Source organism: Astatotilapia calliptera, chromosome 17 (genome assembly GCF_964374335.1).
Source record: "Astatotilapia calliptera chromosome 17, fAstCal68.1, whole genome shotgun sequence".
NCBI classification, from domain to species: Eukaryota; Metazoa; Chordata; class Actinopteri; order Cichliformes; family Cichlidae; genus Astatotilapia; species Astatotilapia calliptera.
The window spans coordinates 13,399,169-13,416,282 of NC_137438.1; the positions used below are offsets into that span (position 1 = coordinate 13,399,169).

General features: G+C 40.5%; 1 protein-coding gene across 1 annotated transcript in view; it reads right to left on the reverse strand.

Annotated features, from left to right (window-relative positions):
* The window catches only part of phactr1 (phosphatase and actin regulator 1), a 44,346-nt gene extending 30,389 nt beyond the window's left edge, over positions 1 to 13,957 (reverse strand). Inside the window, exon 1 of the mRNA XM_080291680.1 lies at positions 13,719 to 13,957. Coding sequence (XP_080147806.1) covers positions 13,719 to 13,830 — 112 coding nt within the window. The 5' untranslated portion in view covers positions 13,831 to 13,957. The remainder of the gene's footprint in view (positions 1 to 13,718) is intronic.
* Between the last annotated feature and the right edge of the window lie 3,157 nt (positions 13,958 to 17,114).

A 17,114-nucleotide genomic window follows, 5' to 3' on the forward strand; every position in this document is an offset into this window, starting at 1 on the left:
CTAAATAGAAAGATCATCCACTGGAAAAAAAAGATTATTGATCAGATGTCCAGAGGTCATGTGTCTGGGTCTCTGTACTAACTGCCAAACAGCAATGCAAAGATCAATAGCAGCACTTTTGCTGCTGGCCTGCTGCTCATGGGTCACACTTTTAAACTACTGCTGTTAACTAACAAGTCAAGTATTCAGAGTTCACTTCACCAAAATTCCACAAAACATATCTTTTATATCATATAGCTTTCATACTTATGACACTAAGCATGCCTAATTTCAGTGTTCATGAGTTTGAACCTTGCCAAGCCTTTTCGGTTTGGAGCTTTGTCTCTGTGTATCTGCTCAGGTGTCCTCCCACATCAAAAGCCTTGCATACTGGGTTAATTATCAGGTTATTACATTTATTAAAATGATCAGTTTATAAAGTCTTAAGCTGTCTGGAGAACTGCCTAAAGCTCATTACAACAACGTATGCAGAAGAGCACCTCTGAATACACAGTACATCAAACCTTGTAACAGATGGACTACAGCGGCAGAAGACCACGTCTTCCCTTGTCAGCTAAGAAGTGGACTCTGAGGCTATACACCAAAAGGCTCTGTACAACATAAGATTGCCTGATCTGATGAGTGATGTTGTAAGCAAAGAATTGCTTACAACAATTCTTTCACGCAAAGAGTTGAGTGAAAACAGCATGAAAGAATGGATCAATCCTGTTCAATCAACGGGTCAGGACTAAATACACACACCTTTGACAGCAACCGCAAGGCATGGACATGACAATAATGAGAGGAAAAAAAGTAAAAAGGGCGAAAAAGCTCACATTAAAAAGAAAGTAGGATGTAAACTCATAGAAAGCACATGAAAAAGGAAAATACTCAAAATGCTACTAAAAACCAGGGTTACAACAGTATTCATAGGTGTCAAACTCTGGCCCGCGGGCCAAATTTGGCCCGCAGCCTAATTACATTTGGCCTGCGAAGCCATACCAAATGACTATTAGAGCTGGCCTACTGGTATTATACAGCTAACATATATATAGTTTAGTATTAAGCTTTGCTTGTTCCATATTCAGTTTTTCAGCAAAACGTGTTTGAGTCCATAAGAAAAAATTCATTCTTATATCTGGAGCAATAAATATATTTCAATAAATATTAATGTTAGCCCGCGACTTTGTTCCAGATTTGAATTTTGGCCCACTGTGTATTTGAGTTTGACTGTGTATAGATGATGACATGTGGGATGTTTCGGTGTCTTCAGGTATTCCCAGATTCATTGGGACAGCAATGACATTTATTGCAGGATCTCTTGCTCTTCAGGTCACTGAAAACAGTTCTTTATCTCGTCTTTACTGGCTCAATATTTGGGCCCATTCCCAAGATACACTGTGAATTTAGGATGATTAGATGCCTCCCTGATGCTACCGCTTAAGAACCGAAACATCTCAAGCACTTTTAGTACTAGGAGAACCAACCCCGAATGAGTCAGTTGTGCTCTATACAGCCTTTATGATTTATGACATACTGGAAAACTAATAACCTTCCCTTCTCTCTACTGACCTCACTGTCTAGTCCTGATGAGCCAAGATATCACCTTCTTATCCCATCTGGGCTTCTTGTCTCTATCAGGCAAAAAAGTATTTATCATCCTCTGGCCTTCCATGGTGCTTCTGCCGCTAATTTGGGCCTCGAACTGAGGCTATTTGATCCTGACAGAAATTTAGTATGCAAAATTCATGTGCTGTTCTGCCACGGAAACAGTAAGGTGGAGGCCTCCATTTCATAGTCAAAAATAGACTTTCTTTGTCATTTAGTCTCCATCTATTCACATCCACTTTCCAGGTAGTTCATCTGTCCACCCACTCTGATTAAGACGTCTGCTGGATGCGGCGCAGCAGAGGTATCGCCTTGTCAAGTGTGAGGGTGACAGACAAAAAAACTCTGGTTATTTGTGGGTGACAGAACTTTTTTATAAGCGTTCCAAGCTGAGGGGATGGGGAGGCTTAATGCATAGTGCTTTGTAGATAATTAGGTGCGCAGCAGGAACACTGGTCAGTTCACTGCTTTCCACAGGTTCACAACGCCGCTCCTCAGGTGAGTCAGGTGGAGCAAAGATAGTTTCCAGAGGGTAAACCATACAACATTGACAAAATTATTAGCAAGCACTCAACAGAACAAAACACTGTGATACGACATTTGGCCAGGCAATGTTAAACAAAATGTTAATACAATGCAATTTAATGCATTTTTATGGGTAAATGAATGGAAGAATGATAGAAAGCTATTAGGGACATAATGGCTTACAGTGACCCAGATAAGTGGCAGAAAATTTATGGATGGATGGTTTAACCAATAAAAATAATATTCAGTGTATTTTAATTAACTTGTGTTTTTTGCTGAATTTGACACTTTGCCCTTATGAGATAAAATGCTTTTAAGCTAAAGTGGCTGCAGCCACAGATGTTTTTGCGGTGTGTCAATAAATATGAAATTGAGATGAGTCAGTGAATAAATGATAAACAGTTCAGTGTTTCTACAAATTTCTAGGTTCTGCAGATACCCTAATCAGCTTCAATACAAAAAAAAAAAAACTCCAATTGAATGATCTGAGAATTAGATTTGACACTGTCAAGTTCATATTCAAGGTTCAAGGTTCTTTATTTGTCACATGCATAGTTATACAAGTATAACACACAGTGAAATGTAGCCTGACACGCTCCTCGACATGTGCAAAAATTGGGGGGGGGGGGGGGGGGGGGGGTGTAGAGGAAGAACATTATATATATATATATATAGTATATACACTGGGTGAATGTGCAGTAGTAGCAGGTTCAGGTTGATTATAAGGTATATATTGCCCAAAATTATGAAAATCAAGTGGTATCTAATGCTGTCTGTCTGTAAAGGTTCTCAGTCATCCAGGTCATCGTAGTCTATGGAGCTTGGAAAGAAAAGCGAAGTCCAGAAGCTTTTCTTTCCAAGCTCCTTAGACTATCTAATGCTGTCTGTCACACTGGGGAAAACAGTGGTTAGAGATGTCAATGTGACCAGTCACAGCCGGCTGCCATCTTCAAAGTGACTTTTGTGCAACAATTGTCATATTGTCATAAAACAGCAATAAGATGAAGTCAGTCTGCTATTGGGTTGCTATCAGTCTGTGATCAATAGATCCAGTCCGTGTACAGACACAGAAATGAAGATAATTTCAGAAACTTCTTCTGAAATAGTGAGTAGTTGCTGCTAAATGACAACTTAACTGCTAAATGACAGCTTGGGAATCTTTTATAAATGAATGTAACCAGTTGTCAGTCAGATGAGTCGAGTCCCTGATTGCAAAGAGACACATCCCACAAGAGCAAGGATAGAACTTGAAGAGTATTCGTGATTCTGATTCCATTATCACTTATCAGGTTGATTCATTATTGATTTTCTTATCAATTGTCATTGGGTTCTCATTGGCTCTGCTTTGAGAGTCACCACCATCACTAAGCAGCATATCAAAGACATTACACTCATGGAAATGAATTGCATGCTGTGTGGTCAAATGTTTGTGCATGTTGGAGGTATTTCCCGTGTTTGTTGTGATCAGTGTTGGGATCCTTGCTCAAAAAAAGTAATGCATTACACTTTACTTGCTACTCTTCTTTAAAATAATGCAGTGCCTTCCTTATTCACTCGCTTAGATGAAGCAGAAGTAATTTGTCACACAGCTGATTATGTTACTCTCTTGTTTCTCTGTAAAATGACCTGAAACACATTGTCTCATAATTATCAGTTAACAATATAAACATGAGGCCACAGCCCCACACACCAACACAAATTCTGTTGTTATGATGACGAGGACACACATATACACAAAGCAAAAATGAAAACCAGCCCACGGAGACTCTAAAGTGATCGCCACAGTGATTCTACTTTAGAAACATGAATAGATATAAACAGAGGCTGCAGCCTGAATGCTTATCAGTTTGTTACCTATTGAAGTTCAGGGTCTGGCTGCTGGGCCGGGGTCAGCATGCACTCTGTTCTAACATTACTGTGGGTCCTTGGCTAGCTTTACGTTAGCATGCTCTTTGTGCTTATGCTTGCAAAGAGCCAATGTACTCTTAGCAGCACATTGCAGTTGTTTCTGTTCGGGATGCAGTACACACTTCACCACAGTGCTTTTGTCCTTTTGTGTAATAGAAATAAAAGTAATATCCATATCCACACTGTAGGCTGCACCACTATTTTCCTCTTCCGGCACACAAACTAAAATCAGCAGATGGTGGTGCAAGTGCAAAGGGAACTGATAAGCGGAATGGATAAGCAGTCAGACTAACAATTCCAAGGAATTGAACTACTGGGAACCGGTTCTGGTAGACAACCAGTTCCCTACAGATGAGTTGTTCTCATCAGTGCAGATCAGATGATTGCGACATGTTAGCAATCTGGCTGCATTTATAAATGAGACGACAATTATTTGCAAACCTTTACCAATCTGTCTGAAAGTAACTCTAAGTGTGAGTTAGAGGCAGGTTGTCTCCCCACCAGGTGACCTGTGCAAACAGCTTGCAATCTGAATTCATCCAGGTGGTCGCTGCGATTGCTTGCAAATAGCTGCAGAATTTGAAAAGATTCACTGCTACGAATGGGCAACTGCCAGATTGTCATAAATGCAAGGAGGCTGCTGGTCATTTTTTACTCTAGTGTGACTGAGGAGTAATTACAGGGAACACTTTTCTTTCTTTCTTTTTTTAAATAACTTGATTTGATTGATATTTTTTGTTGTATTTGTACATTATTTTTGTGTTATTTTATTACTTCTGCTTTGGTCTATAGAACTGATTTTCACTTCATAGCACTAAATAAGTAGTTCAGTTTGCCAAGGCTTCAAGTTAGGAGTGAAAATCTTTAAAGTTCAACAAAGGGAACTATATTTACGTAGCTGTCATCACCTGCACTAATTCAGTTCTCTGAACTGGACCACTCAACCTTGTTGGTACCATTTGAGCCATTTGAAGCATTTAAACTAATTAAAATGATAACTAATATTATGGCTTGCTTTGTGATACAGGCTGCCCCTTCTTCTATCTATCATCTGTCACTTAGCACTAATTAATATTTATGTGTGCCTGTGTGATATCATTTACCAAGTTTTCTAACATTAACTGATAACTTAGCACTGCTCCCAAATATGGAAACTTCTGGCTCTAAAGATCTGGCAGGGATCTAAAACCAACATCAATGCAATCAAAGAGAAAAACACACACTGTCACAAACACAAACTGGCTACAACCATCCTTTATATACAGTCTACAGTTTAAAACATTTTTTCCAGGCTGCAGGAAACTGCCACATGTAACCATCAGACTCAGCCTTCTAAAAGCTAAGAGATTTTTTGCTTGCACCCCTTTTTATGTATATCAGTGTAAAAACACTTGGTTAATAGATGGAATATGCATGTAAAGAAACTGCAAACAACCTTTCATATAACGTTGATGAAGGCAAGAGAATGGGGTAGAATGGAGAAGATGTGTGACTTTGTTAATTTTAATTAGTTAGAAAAATTGTCATTTTGGCTCACAAGGTAGAATCTGATCTCTTATAACCTTGTCCCTTCACTCAAGGTTTAAATTTGGAAACTCCAAAAGTTAAAGGCTTTCTTGTGACAACACAAGCTACTGATTTGGTCTCTGCTGGTTTTTCTTTCTCCATCTGTCTAGAAATGTGCTGGCATTAGCACAGCACCAAACGCTGGGAACGGTGCTAAATAACATGCGATATGATGAGGAAGGACAAAGGAAGTCTGCCTGTACAAAGGCAACACAAAGTTCAATGGATTTTCCATCTTCTTACACTTTTTTTTAATCATTTTCTTTCTCGATGCCATTGACTGTTCAAAAGCCTCCACACACACCCCTTCTCTTCCTCTTCCCTTTGACTGGACTCACTGTGTGTGTATTAATACAAAGTGACAGAACAGCAGAGCCCAAAGAGGAGTGTGTGTGCTGTTGTTTGTGTGTGTGTGTGTGTGTGTGTGTACATCACTGTAAATGTGTAAATGTGTGGCTTGGCATATCACAGGGATATGAGTCACCCCTCTCTCTTCCTGTATGCTGCTCATCTGTTTTAATAGGTGGCCTTCACCCATACAGACAACATACTTGCAGGGGGAAAAAAACACCTACTTGAGGCTCTGGTTTCCTTTTGCGATTTGGTTGTGTATTTTCCTTAAAGTGCCCAGGGATGAACCACAAAGAGCCGCACTTAAAACTACCACAGGGGGGCAAAAATATCAAAGAGAAAGCCACAGGCAGTCTGTACAACAAGGTGGGGTAGACAACCACTGAGGCATTACTGAATTCACAGTAATGAATTCACAACATGTCACAGTCATTTACAAGAAATGGAACAGGATATTACAAAATTTAAGTAAAGAAAGTAAATGCACTGTGATGCACTGTTTGCTTTCTGTCAGAACCATTACGTTGGGTTTTTTTTTTTTTTTTTTTTAAAAACTGAGCTACAGCAGCTCGACTGTTGAATCAGACCACACAGGCCAGCCTTCACTCCCCGCCTGCATCAGTAAGCCTCGGTCGCCCATCACCCTGTTGTTGGTTCATCACTGTTGCTTCCTTGGACCACTTTTGAAGACAACATGTTAACTTATTCCCGAAAATGACATGTTGATGTAACTACCGGCTCATCGATCACACAGCGAGACAGACTTTTTTTTTCCTCTAATGGGAAGCAAAATTTACAAAATTAACATCATGTTGTATTCAGTAAGACGTAAAACTAATATCTGAGACCATAAAATCATCATGAAAGTGTTTTCTGATGTCACAAACAAGGAAGATGAAGGACTGTTTTCCACAGACTTCTTAACAATCCTGTGTATTCTTCAACCCCCTCTTTGGCTGCTGGGAAGAATGTAGGTTTAAGGCAGTTTATTCCAACGAAACACACAAACTACCAGTCATTTTGTTGTTTAAAATCCTGTAAAATGACGCTGCTTCAAGGGTTTATCCCTATGACTCAATTTCCAAACAATATCTTCATAATGAAAATAAAATAAAGCCTGAAAATGCTGCACTGATTTCTGTCTCAGGCTAAAGGCACTCGGCTATAATTAAAGCCACATCCACCACATTATAATCTGCAGGCCACACTGAATGTCACTGGTTGCAGTAACCCACAAACTGTCGTGATCCGTGGTTCATCTGCAGAATATAAACAGTGTGAGAAACATTTTTGTACACGCTTTACTTTATAAGCTCACAACGCAGCCACATTACACGATATTTTGAGCTACTTCTGCTTCATGTCAGCTCCTCTTTTGGTACAATGCAACGGGTATCACTGGCACCGTCACTGACATGTGGGTGATGAATGAAACAAGTTCAGACAAGGCATGTATGGGTTGTCAGAAAGCATCGTCCACAACAACAATCATCAAAAAGTAAGCTACATCTGGAATTCATACTATAAACTAAAGCTGGGCAGAAAGGAAGCTTTTTTTAAACTAAAAAAATCCGTGACAATCTAAACTGCTATTGGAAATTTTTTTATTTTTTTTGTACTATACTTTTTTATGAAACACAGCGAGTTGCACCAGATATACAACTCTGTGAATGCTTTTTACCCATTTAATTTTTTTTCCTTGCTGTTTTCAATTAAGTAAAACAAAAAAACATTGCCTCCTCCCAGAAAATTAAAAAAGAAAGATACATTTACCTATAAATATTCTCCAATGCCAACTAATATGCCAGGCCAATAAACAGGAGACACACACACACACACACAAATCCAACATGGCAAAATGAGAACACACTCAGGGTCAACATCGAGCTCAGTCTGATGTGTGCAGTGGTACTTCTGGCTTCATGACTTTCACCTCTGCCAGGCGTCAGCCAATGAAATCACATTACAGAAATTACCTGATTAGGGTGGTGGCTACTTGTCCAGCAGAGCTGTGCAATACCGTAAATATTTGGTATGATCCAATACTAAGTAAATACAGGGCCCGTATTGCTAGTAGCAATATTGATGTTGATACGTTCAACTTATAAAGGCAGCTTAGGTAGAGGAGAACAGTGTGTCATGACTTATGAGATGAATCATCATCAATTTGCAAATTCATTTTAATGATCACCAAAACACTGTTTTTTTACTTTCCACAATAATTAGTTGACACAACAAAACACCTTTTCATGTATTTTGAAACTGGTTTTTTTTTTTTGGAAGATTGTGCAATCTAAATGTGCCTGTCTCTAAAGACTCTGGGTCATCTTCTGTTGTTTAAATGTGCTATAGGCTATAAATAAAATAGACCTGACAGTCAACCCAACAAGGTTCAAACATTTTTCATAGTGCATGTTAGGACATTTTTTTAATTTTCAAAAAAACGAATTAATTTAACACAATTCAGTGGGCTACATACTGAACTGAATCAAAGCATTGATCCAATCATGCTAGTGTCTAGTATCCAATACCAATATCAGCACTGGTATCAAAACTGTTGATAGTTGGATCGATCGAGCCATCTCTACTTTCCAGTCTGGCAGTGAAATGAAGGGCAAGTGGAGCACTGAGGCTAGTTATCACTCTTTTGTACATTAATGACGTTAATAAAAGGCAGCTAACTTGGTTCATGCTAACTGCTAACTAAAGCCCTGTTAGCTTGCCCTGGGAATGTTGTTTAAATGATGATTATGCTAGCATAAGATACCCTCCAAACTGCAGGCATAACCATCTTCACTGAAGCAACATATGTGAGTCCTGCCTAAAAATGCAACTATTTTTATGAGCGTGCTACGAGTGCCGTCAGCAATAAGACTGCTATAATTTGTATAAGAAACAACTTTCAGAGTGTAAAAAACACTGTCTGTAGCCACAGATGCTAATGGGCAAGATTAAGCTTTGAATGCACAACTCTTGCATGTGTGTTAAATGTCTCAGTGACACAGGCCCAGAAACCAGCTGGTGTACAGACAGTGTTTTTTAAACTCTGAAAGTTGTTTCTTATACAAACTGGATCAATTTGAAATCAATCACACTTGCTTGTGATTGCTTTGGTCACTAGCAGATTGTTGTGGTTGCATGTAATTATAATGGAAAACACCTTGCCTCAGCACTGCAACCAACACGTTTCAAATGAAACAGTTTTTACTCTAAAGACAAATGGTCTCTATTTCTTGTTTGAGTCACACTTTTCACAGTTTCCCTACCACTGAGAGAATAGTTAGTGTTTGCAGTCAAGTCAGTGCCTTCTGTGCTGAAGAAAACTGTGACAATCTAATAATCACAAGACACTTTTTGGTGCAAAACCATATACCGCTTTTCCTTTTATTTTGCCTTTATGCATCGCTCAGGTGAAGTGTTTATATGCCAGTGTACTCCACAATCAATCATTAACTTTCTTTCTATAGTCCTGTAAGCTGCTGGATCCCAAGCTACAGCTGGATTTTTATCAAATAACTACCCATATAAATGTTAGGGAAATCTGTTTGTTTTGTGTGTCTGAAAGAAAGAAAATATTGGCTCATGTACTGGACTTTTTTAAATCACCAAATACAGATATGAGTATCAATTTCGAAATAAAAAGTTCTATATGTTGGGCTCGAATCATGAGTAACAACTTAGATCTGTGTCCGTCGCCTTCTTTGGCTCAAGATTTCGCTCCCGGCACAATAACCAGCTTGTCTGAGGTGAATGGACCGAACCACGTGCCAGCAGAGGAAGAGTGAAAGGTTTTGTGCACTGGGTGGAAGGCAGCAAGGCGGTGGAACACTCCTCTGCATTTAAAGCTCTTCCACTTCCTCCCTGTGCTTTTGTATTCTACCCAGGTAGGTTCAGCAGTCTGCTTCTCAAGGCCTCTTTAATGTATGCAGATAGCAGCGTTTATGTATGTGTGTGAGACAGAAGCAGAGAGAATAAGAGCAACAAAAGGGTATTACTCAGAGAGAGGGGAGGTGGTTTATTTGTGCACTGTTCTTACTATATTCAATGGACAACAGCCAACTCTGGTTCTTTCTCACCGTGCCAGTCTTTATGGTGCCATAATAGAAAGGCTTCATCCTCCTAGCCTGTCCTCTTGTCAGATCCTTCCTGCTCCTGCACCCCCTCGCATTTAAGCCCTCTCTGTCTCAGCCGTTCATTCAGATCTGTATTAGAACTCCATCTCTCTGCTTGAAAGACAGTATGGTAATGCTCTGGTCTTGGTCTTTGTGAGAAATACTAAGCTCTCACTGAGTTGACCTGGATTTCAATTGCTGAAGAAAGGTGATGCTGAACAGAATCTCGACTGGCCCGAGGCAACGGAAACCACAAGAAAAACTAAAATTTGAAATTGATCAGATCAGTCCATGGTTACCTCATTTATTACGAATGACTAGTATTACGACTTTAAAGCTGGTAAAGACATTGAAACAATTAGCGGTTTAAGATGTGTAAGAAGAAGAAAGGAGAATATTTGATTGAAATTCATCAGGCAGACACAAACACAGCTCCATTCGGTGCTTAGGTTGCTAGTGTAAGAAGACAAATGTTTGCCAACACATTAGCCATTACAACATCCAAAGGCGATAATTCATCACAGCTGTTTGCCTGCCAAATTGGTTTGGAGTTCCATGATTTCTTATGTCCACAAAGATTGATACAGCTTTCGTTTCCCTACCCGAGAAAGCAACTAAACAGATGATTTGTCACTACCTCCAAGTGTTTTCCAGTCTAGCACAGCTTCAGTATTTGCAGAATCACACCGTTTGTCATTAGATTGTAAAAATCCTTTTCAAGCACCTGCATCAGAAAATTCATATTCATATGAATGTGTTATGACCTGCTGTGGTGAAGTTTGATTAGGCTTGGGCACAAATAATATGATCAGGGTTAGGAAGCACCGAAACAAAACACAGCTTAGTTTGAGCAGAAAAATGATATAAAGGTTTGGAACAACAGCTGTTAAGATTATAACTCGTGAGCCCTTAAAGTGATACATCAGTTCAATGATCTTATCACATATGAACCAAAATGGAATGCATATATTCTAAGAAAATATGCACAGAACAAGGGAAGATAATGCTTTCTCTAAATGTATAAAACAGAGGTAACTGAGTAATCAGATTACTCACAACAAGTCACTATAAATGCCATCAACCTGCATGTATGAACAGATGCAAGAAACAGTGGAAACCAATAATCACTGTTTTCTGAAAGCTTCTTTGCAACGCCCCTTGAACCCAGCTTCTCCATTTTGTGCTATTCATAGCATACCTAACTTACTCTCATAATGTATTGTCCTCTGTTCTGTAAAGATAAAGGGCATCTCTTTTCCCATAGACACGGGTGCTGATGCCAAGCCACTTCTGTCTTGGTGTCTTTTGAGAACCAGCCTATTTAAACAGCTTCACGCAGTAAAAGGTCAGGTAGTTTTTGTGGTGCAAAAGAAAAACTAAACACACCGTGTCAGTGGAAAATGCCACTCATATGACATATAACTGTTTGTTTCTAACTTTAAAGCTACTGATGTAGAAAGTTCAGGGAGACTTCAGAATACATGTTTTGTGGTTTAAAGTGGTCAAAATACTTTCCCAAAACTGCCTTTGATTCAAACAAAACCATATCAACAATGCCCTTAGGTACTACAAGGGACAGGACCTCATTAATGGGTTTTGCAGTGATGAGCATCTCAACCTGGATGTTTAATGGATGTGGCTGAAGAGGGTCAGGCTACAGAGAACAACAGCAAGCTGTCTGGCAGCAGCCACTGTGATAACCTCTTGTTTACTAATCCCGGTACTCACATAGCACAGCCTCCCACACACGCATGTGGACCAGACAGGCATGCACGTGAAAGCAAACATACACACACACACACACACACACACGCAGACGTGTGTGTGTACTCTGAAGTTGGCTTGAATATTTGTCACACGTGCATGGAGGCACACATCAAAGAAAATGAGTGGGTTAGATTTATGCAAAACACACAGCAGCCTAAACACAAAAACATGAAGTAAAATTGGGGGAGAATTAAATGAGTAAGTGGGCAGATGGTTTCAGTGGTGACAGGAAAAGAAAATGAGATTAAACCAAAGTAATGGGGGAAGAGACAATGAAAAGGGGGAAGAGCATATGGAATTTTCCAGCAGAACGGGTGAAGAAAAATTGTGCTCTCCCGACATAGCTGGCAGTGCCCGCTGGATTCTTGATGATGCCACGCCAGTCTCATGCAGCTGCAGCCTGCCCAACTCTGTTTTCAGCTAACAGCCAGGAGCAGCACTGTTAGCAAGACATGGCAGCCCCCCTCCTCCTTCACATTCAAGCCATGGCCCAATAGAAGGCTCCAGGATATATTTAAAACAGAAAAATAGTGTTATTTATAAAGTTGGAGAGTCAGTTAATCTGGCTCAGAGGAGGTGCTGCTTTTAATAGGAAACAAAATGGAGAGGAAGATGGTTGAGGGCAGAGAGAGGGCAGCTGTGAGAGATTATGAGTAGGTGGGTCTGAACAGCATGAGTCATAAAGGTCTAAGCAGGCTAAAAGGGGGCACATTACAGGGCGAGTTTTTGAGTAATTCCTGATCTCATTAAGATTTATTATGTAAGTCTGGCTTCTTGGCATACATTTCTCACATGTGCTGCAGGCAAAAACCAGATGTTACTGTACACCTTTGGATGAAAGCTGTGCTTCCTACTAAGAGCTCCATGTTTGATAAGATCACTCAGGCAAAGCAGAACAACAACTGGGCAGGAGGGTAATTTTCCACAGTTCTTTCCTCCAAAATGGAAAATATAGGGTTGAATCTAGAGCCTAGTCTACCAGGCTATACCAGGCACACAATGTGACTGGGATTTGTCACATCGGCAAATTCTGGGGGAGGGTCGACCACAGGCAATCCGCATGCAATATCCCATTGTATATATATATATAGAGAGAGATACTTAAAAAAACGACCGATTATAAATGTTATGCGGGTTAACATCAGTGGAGACTTGCACATTCCTTGCATTTGGCATTGGTGGCATTTCAGCACCGAGGGGCAGTGGACAGCTCCGCACTGATGTGTCATTAAGCCTCTCTCATGGGGGAGCACAAGGCAGAAAGTGTCGAGAGAAGGAGCGCATATCTGCCCGTTTACTCGCATCGACATGCTGTTAATCAAGCTTTCGTTGCGGCGTTATCATCGTGACCATGGCAACAAGGGAAACAACTTATCTCGCCCGTTTTCTCTCCAGACAAACTGAGCTTGAGCATCCGCGCTTAGCACAGCAGGGCGGACTATCCATTCCTTCACCCTTCACCAGAAGCGTGAACAACAATAGCATTTTAAGCGAGCAGCCCAAGTTCGCACAGCAGCTCACCGCAGCGGACAATCGAGGCGGAGTCCGGCAGGAGAGGCGGCGATCAATCCTTCTACAGGGCTAATTGTTATCTCCTGCTATACAGTACATCGCCCATGCTTAGGTGGGGAATTCTCCCCATTTCCCGGTGCATGAGTCACAGTGTGGTTACCGGCCACCCAGTGTGAAAGCCGAGCACTGTGGGTGCCGCGAAGGCTGCACAATGAAAGCCCAAAGTCATGCTGCTGCAGCGTGGGAACTGTCACTGGGCGATGAAGCAGTTTCTCTCACAGTGAGAACAGATTCACTACACTACACTATCCCTCCCCCGTGGGAGGAGACGACACGAATACACCCGGACACGAAGCGTAGAGGATCCGCGGCTCTGGCGAGCAGCCCTACCTGTCTCCAGGTGGAGAGAGATCCTCGCCTCGTTGATGTAAGGCGTGTCGCTCTTGGAGCGGACCCTCCGGATCGGTCTGCGGTCTACCTCCTCTTCCGGGGCCGCCGCCATGTTCCGCCAGCCGGGCAGCGTCCACTGGCGACCGGCGCGACTGCGAGAGATTCGGCGCCGCAGCAGCCACTCGTGCACCCGCGCGGGCAGGCGGTGTAGGAGGGGGGGCTATTGCAACGGTGCTGGAGGGGAGGAGGGGGGGGGGGGGGGAAGAGAGAGACAGAGAGGGAGAGAAAGATTGGATCCTTGATGAGCTACTGTTCCAGTAAGTGAGCGCCACCTGCTCAAGTTCCGACTCCACCTTGGCCAATGAAAAGCAATAGACTGCACTGTCCTCAAACACATAATTTTAACGGTCACATGTTGTCTGGAGTTATCGACTCTTACAATAAAAGACGAGAAATTCAACAACAAAAACGTTGGTCACAGATTGCAAATGACATTCCCATAATAGAAAAATCCATTGTTACGATCCTCGTGTGTGTCTCATTGATGTGTCATCAATTATAAAGTGCTGAGAAATGTTTGGATACTGCTATGACCAATTATGGAACCACTCTTTATGCTAGAGCCTTATTACAAGGCAGTGCTGGCCCAGTAATATAATATGAAAATGACTGGTGACTTGTCCAAGGTGTACCCTGGGCAGGTGGATGGAAAGAAGCATACAGCAGACCTTATGCACGTTTGACAAGTTGAACAGGCTGCTGTCATGCTGACGAAGCCAGGCTTTTTCGAATGACCAATTTTAATAGAAAAATAATTGTCAATGATGTAGAAAAACAAAACCACCTGGTTTCAGCTTTTCAAATAGAATTTGCAATATATGTACATATACCCCATTTTTAATAAAATACAGAAATTGAAAATAATAAATAATTATAAATAAATACATAAAGAATAATTCAACATAATTGATCTAATTTTTAAAAAGGATATTAATAAGGCACTTTAATTAAAATAAAATAAAAATGCTGTTTGTATATTTTTTTGCTTTTTGTAAACTGTAAATGAATCAAGTTTGGGCAAAACAAGACATTTGAAGATGCTAATATATAGTTTGGGAACCAGATTTAACTACAATTGATAAATTCTTGATTCATAGATCAGTTGCCCTGGTAAATAAATGCTACCCAATTGATAAATAAAAGAAATATATTTTTTTGCAGTTCTAAATAATGAAATATTAAATAATGGCTGCTATGTTTTATAGGCTAAAGAAGTCAAATTTCAAATAGATCATTACGTAAAGAAAATGACTTACAGAGCTGGCTTTTTTAAACATATGAACACGTTTGTTAAAAAAAAAGTAAATGTGCTGCATTTGCATTAAAAGCAAAAACAAAATAAATAAAATCTTTACATCAGCTTGGATTATGGGATGCATGGACTGAATATGACTAATATATCATTATCCAATAAACCAGTCTTTTAACTCTACAAAATACAGTAGTAGTACAATGGAGAGACATCAGCAGAAGGGATTTAACTAATCTGCTTTGCCTCTTTTTATTTGTGTTATGAACAGTGTTGGTCAAGTTACTTGAGGAAAATAATCAGTAACTAATTACTGATTACTTCCCCCAAAAAGTAATCCCGTTACTTTACTGATTACTTATTTTCAAAAGTAATTAATTACTTAGTTACTTAGTTACTTTTTAAAAACATGATTTACAACCTGAAGAGGTGATAAAGCACAGATCTTTCAGCCCAATTCTACTTTTTCTGCACTTTTTCTGATGACTCTGCGGTGGTTGGATGCATCAGCAGGGATGATGAGACAGAGTACCGGGCTGTGGTCGACTCCTTTGTCACGTGGTGTGAGCAGAATCATCTGCAGCTCAACGTGGCAAAGACCAAGGAACTGATCGTGGACTTCAGGAAGACCAGGAAACACTTGACCCCTGTTTCAATCCAGGGGGTCAGTGTTGACATTGTGGAGGACTATAAATACCTTGGAGTACACATTGACAATAAACTGGACTGGGCTAAAAACACCACAGCACTTTACAGGAAGGGCCAGAGTCGTCTCTATTTTTTGAGGCGACTGAGGTCCTTCAACATCTGCCAGAAAATGCTGAGGATTTTCTATGAGTCTGTGGTGGCCAGTGCGATCCTCTATGCTGTTGCATGCTGGGGGAGCAGGCTGAGGGTCGCAGATGCCAACAGACTTAATAAACTGATCCGTAAGGCCAGCAATGTTGTGGGGATGGAGCTGGACTCCCTCAAGGTGGTGTCGGAGAGGCGGATGCTGTCCAAGATAAAGACAATGTTGGATAACACCTCCCACCCACTCCATGACATGTTGGTCAGTCACAGGAGCTCGTTCAGTGAGAGACTGAGATTACCGAAAAGCACCACTGAACGACACAGGAAATCATTCCTGCCTGTGGCCATCTCCCTGTACAACGCATCCACTTAACACACTGTTTGCTGCTACAACTACACATGTTTCTTTTCCAAATATTTATTTATAAGTGACTTATGTATGTATGTATATATATGTATATATTGTACTATTCTTAGTTAGCGTATTGTCTGTCTTGTCTTAATGTTGGTTTAAAATGGAGCACTGTAACAAAAAATAATTTCCCCCAGGGATCAATAAAGTATTCTGATTCTGATTCTGATTCTGATTCTGATTCTAATCCATCATACAAAATGTAATCAAATGGAAAAGTCTCTTTTTTTAACTTGTTTTATCAGTTTTAATCTTTTAACTTTATGCATCAAGCAAACATTTAATTATATGCAACATTCTCTGACTTGAATAAATTAGTTTAACATTTAAACCTATTTTCTGCACATTCCAGCACATAAAATAAAATATGTTTTGTGTTTACACTCACTCTTTCAAATAGATGCAAGTAAAACACAGCAGAAAATAAATAAAGTCAAAGACTCAGCGGTCCTGTTGCTCTATTTTCACCTGTAAAGCAGGACTGCGGTAGGCGGAGGTTTACCCTGGTGCAGGTGTGCCGCGGTCAGTTGAAGAATCCGCGAGTTTCTCTGTGAGTTTCCCATTACATCGTTGGGCTTGCTCAGAAGTTTAGGGTTTTTTTTCGTTGTAAAAAGTTTTCTTCCCACGCACAACAGACTCTAATGTTTTTGTCCCTTTTTATGGAATCAAACTCAAAGTAAGGTCAGTACTTCCACGCTTTAAACGCTGCACGCTCATACTCTCTCCCACAATCGATATGTGATCCATTGTTGATCTGCACACAGCTGTTGTCACTAACAGCGCACTCGCTTACGTCACTGTCGTGAGACATTCTCGCAAAAAAATCACGGTTTTAGTAACGCAGTAACGCAGCGTTCCTACGGGAAAGTAACGGTAATCTAAT